Source organism: Octopus bimaculoides, chromosome 2, assembly GCF_001194135.2.
Source record: "Octopus bimaculoides isolate UCB-OBI-ISO-001 chromosome 2, ASM119413v2, whole genome shotgun sequence".
Lineage (NCBI taxonomy): Eukaryota > Metazoa > Mollusca > Cephalopoda > Octopoda > Octopodidae > Octopus > Octopus bimaculoides.
In genome coordinates, this window is record NC_068982.1 from 38,278,165 (window position 1) to 38,281,866 (window position 3,702).

The 3,702-nt window shown below is 34.1% G+C and overlaps 1 protein-coding gene across 2 annotated transcripts in view; it reads right to left on the reverse strand.

Annotated features, from left to right (window-relative positions):
- The window catches only part of LOC106873452 (uncharacterized), a 179,865-nt gene that overhangs the window by 159,249 nt on the left and 16,914 nt on the right, over window positions 1-3,702 (reverse strand). For both annotated transcript variants that reach the window (XR_008266727.1, XM_014920810.2), the window contains exons 3-4: window positions 2,455-2,632; window positions 232-304 (exon numbers count right to left, since the gene is read on the reverse strand). Coding sequence is in view for 1 of the 2 variants with exons in the window: in XM_014920810.2 (XP_014776296.1) it covers window positions 232-304; window positions 2,455-2,632 (251 nt within the window). In the remaining variant the exon portion in view is untranslated. The remainder of the gene's footprint in view (window positions 1-231; window positions 305-2,454; window positions 2,633-3,702) is intronic.

Genomic DNA, 3,702 nt, shown 5'->3' on the forward strand with positions numbered 1-3,702 from the left:
ATATATATGATGGTTTTAAAAAGTGACAATCAAGCAAGCACGTTCAAACTATATTCAAAATCATTTTCAGAACCCTTTTATTTGTAGGAAACAAAAATAGAAATAGACAAACATCAACAGTATTGGATTATTTTGATAAACTATTAAAGCAATGTGTATACAAATGTTTATGTCACACTCTGTGCATTTAGCCAGCTAATCTGAAAAAAAGTTACAATTGATATGACTTGCCTGTAGACCAAGGAGCCAAATCATCATTGATTCATGATTTTCAGCACAAAATATGTATTCTTTTCCATTGCACCTGACAAACAGTAAAGGGAGTAATAAGTAACAAGTCTTACTTCATTTTTTCTTTGAGTATAGTATTGAATGTAAGCATTGTCTCAAATCAATGAATTCATTAATAATAATAATGAATAACAACAATAGTAATAATTATGATATCAACAGTAAACTCACTTGGTACACTCTGCACAAAACATGTAGCACAGAGCCTATCACAACTCAATAACATAACATAACTCACACATCCCTCTCTCTACAATACAGTAATATAATACATACTATTGAATAATTAGCACCCACTACTATAAAATCAACAACTTACCTACCTTACATTATATGCCTATTAATATAATGCTGCACAACTGTACTCTACATCAATGGTTCTCAATCTTTTGTACCTCAGTGTTCCCTTTCACTGAATGGTATTTATAAATAAAAAAAAAAGCTTAAAAAAAGTAGGCACTTAAGGTGGCAAGCTGGCAGAATCATTAGCAGCATTTTGTTCATCTTTACATTGTGAGTTCAAATTCTGCCAAGGTTGACTATGCCTTTCAGGGGCAGAAACTAGCTAATTTTGCACAACACTAAAGCACATAACACATCTTGCACAGTGTATATGAAAGACAATTGTCAGGCATGTGCGGAGAAGGTGTGCGCAGGAGAAGAAAGATAATGAATGAGTTCATAATCTAGCATAAAAAGCATTTAAATTACTTGAATACAAAACTGCAAGGATTCAATAAAATGGTAATGGATATATGACTTTATCTGTGTTTTTAAAAAGAAATTTAACCTGTGTGAACCTCACCTACTAGATGGTAATATTACACAATGTACAACCTTAACATTCTGTGACAAAACACATGTGTCTCATGCCAATCTCAACCCAGAGAAAAGTGCATCAAAATTTTTTGAATAATGGTCGCTACTTTTCCACATTTAGAAGTCATAGCTCCGGTAATATGGACGTGTGATTAGAATGTCACAAGAAAGATTAAAACTGATTCTTCAAACCAAATCAACTGGCAGGAGACTTAAGGGTAGACCATGAGTGAGATAGTTGGATAATATCCATAGTCTCAGTTGGTCATGCTTGGGAATCCAGCAGGAAAGTGTAATGATAGTTGCTTCTGATAGGACCCTATGGAGGAAGTGCCTGAGGATTTTGTCCCATGACTTTCTCAGGAATAGTGGGCAGAGAAGATGGATGGATGAATAAATTCCAAGAAAGACTGCCTACTTTATAAATCCTTCAGAATGATTTTTCCTATTTTTCAGGAGACATTCTCTGTTAGTGTCAGTTATGTATCAGAACGTTTCTAATTTGAATTAATTGAGCCCCATGTAATTCTGTGTTGAGGAATAAGTTTTTCAAGAGTCATTGTCAGCACATTTTATCAATATCTTGTACTAAATTATATCAGGATTAAGTGTTTGGCCTCAGAAATTAAGTTGATGCTTAGAAACACATGTAACTGTGAACAATCATATTATGGGCTTGAATAAGTTTTGACTTTAGTTTCACCCTACTTCTCAGTTCAATACTAAAAGTGGCTACAGTTCAGTCTTTGGTGCCAAAAGTTGATATATTGATTAAATCAAGTATCAAGGAGCAGTAGTAGTATAAGATGCACGACAGAGTAATTAAGGTAATTTCATAACTGATTTTGTTTACTTATTTGTTAACATGAATGTGGAATAAATTTACGTTCCTTATTTTTATAAGTGATTGCAATCTTCTCCAACATAGTTATGTTATCTGTCCTGAATTCTATGTACTCATATTATATTTGGCCTACTAGAGTAAATGATTTTGACATCCTTGATGCTGCGGTTCTTTCACTGGCTCATAACTGCAGGTGCTGTTGGAGAAGTAACTGTTATAGTTGAAAGCTCTTTCTATTGCAAATTACACAGTTTTAACATAGGGATGGTGTTTTTACTTTTCAGTTTAAACAAAAGAACTTCACTGAAAATTATTCTTAGGTCTTTTGACTGTCAAAACATTTTAAATAAAATTCTAATCTAAGTAAAATCATTGTCAAGAATTAAATGGTCAACATTAAGGGTAATGTATATTTTATGTACTTGGTGTAGTGAATTGAAAGAATCTGTTTATATCATGAAACCTCTCTATTCATTATTCATAAAGCTTGTGATATTTACATAATGGTAAACTGGTTTTGTCGTTCTGTGTCCAATATTATTGCAGAATCTTTTATATTCATGATGTCTGTTGGAGATCCTTTTAATGATTCTTGTTCATTCTTGTAACATAGCAACTGGCATTTCTTTTCTTCAAATACACACCATAATTTCTTTTTTGCTTTTAGTTTCTGAAAGGCTACAATTTATGAAATATGAAATTGAAATATTTTAATTAAACATTATACATGAAAGCAAATTAATAATGAAAAAAAAAAGGATGCAATTCCAAGTCCAGCAGTCATATTAGAATAATGATTAAACTTTAATTTAAAATTTTTATAAATCAAAATTAAAACCTTGTTCAAGGAATAATTTGCTTCTGGATAGATTTCTTGGAGAGCATATTAAAAGTGAACAGTTTGACAATATTTTTTAGATATTTATTCAAGTATACAATGCTTAGGATGTTTTTTAATTACAAAGTGGGTTGAACTTATTTAAATTATTGACTTGAAATTACTCCAGTTGAACTCTCTTTTTATGTTAACAGGGAGATTACACACACACATGCACACATACATGCACACACGCACATACGTACACACACACACACACTCGCACGCGCATACACACAAATATAGGCAAATCGGAAATTATAAATAACAAAACAACAAATGTCAAAAGGACATACTTATGAAATGTATTTACTTGATGCTCAGTATAAGATGAAAAAATGAGTCGGTGTATAATGTTTCAAGCATGACTCTTTGTCAAGTGTAAATATATATATATATTAGCAATGACACCCTGGTCTCTTGCCATTTCCGCTCTACTGGTCATTCATTACAACACCTGTCTGTGTTTGGATTGTCTTTGCACAGGGGCTGTCCAGACTCCCACCTTCACTGTGAACAAGAATTAATCTTCTCTCTTTGCTACTTTGCACCACATGGGCTCAACTTCCCTTCCCTCTCCATCTGACTCCCCTCCTCTCTCCTCTCTTCATCTCACACCTACTTCCTCTCTTCATTCCTACCCACCTCTCCTCCCTTGCCCTGACACCTACTTCCTATTTTCACTCCTATCCACCTTCTCCCTTCATCGTTACCCCCTCTATCCACACCCCACCCCTACACATCCCATCCCCACCATCCCAACAAATCGAAACCCACCACCCAATGCAACTCCAAAACATCCCACTTCCACAAACTGCACACTTACTCTAACATCCTACTCCCACATACCCCACCCTACCCCACATCCTCA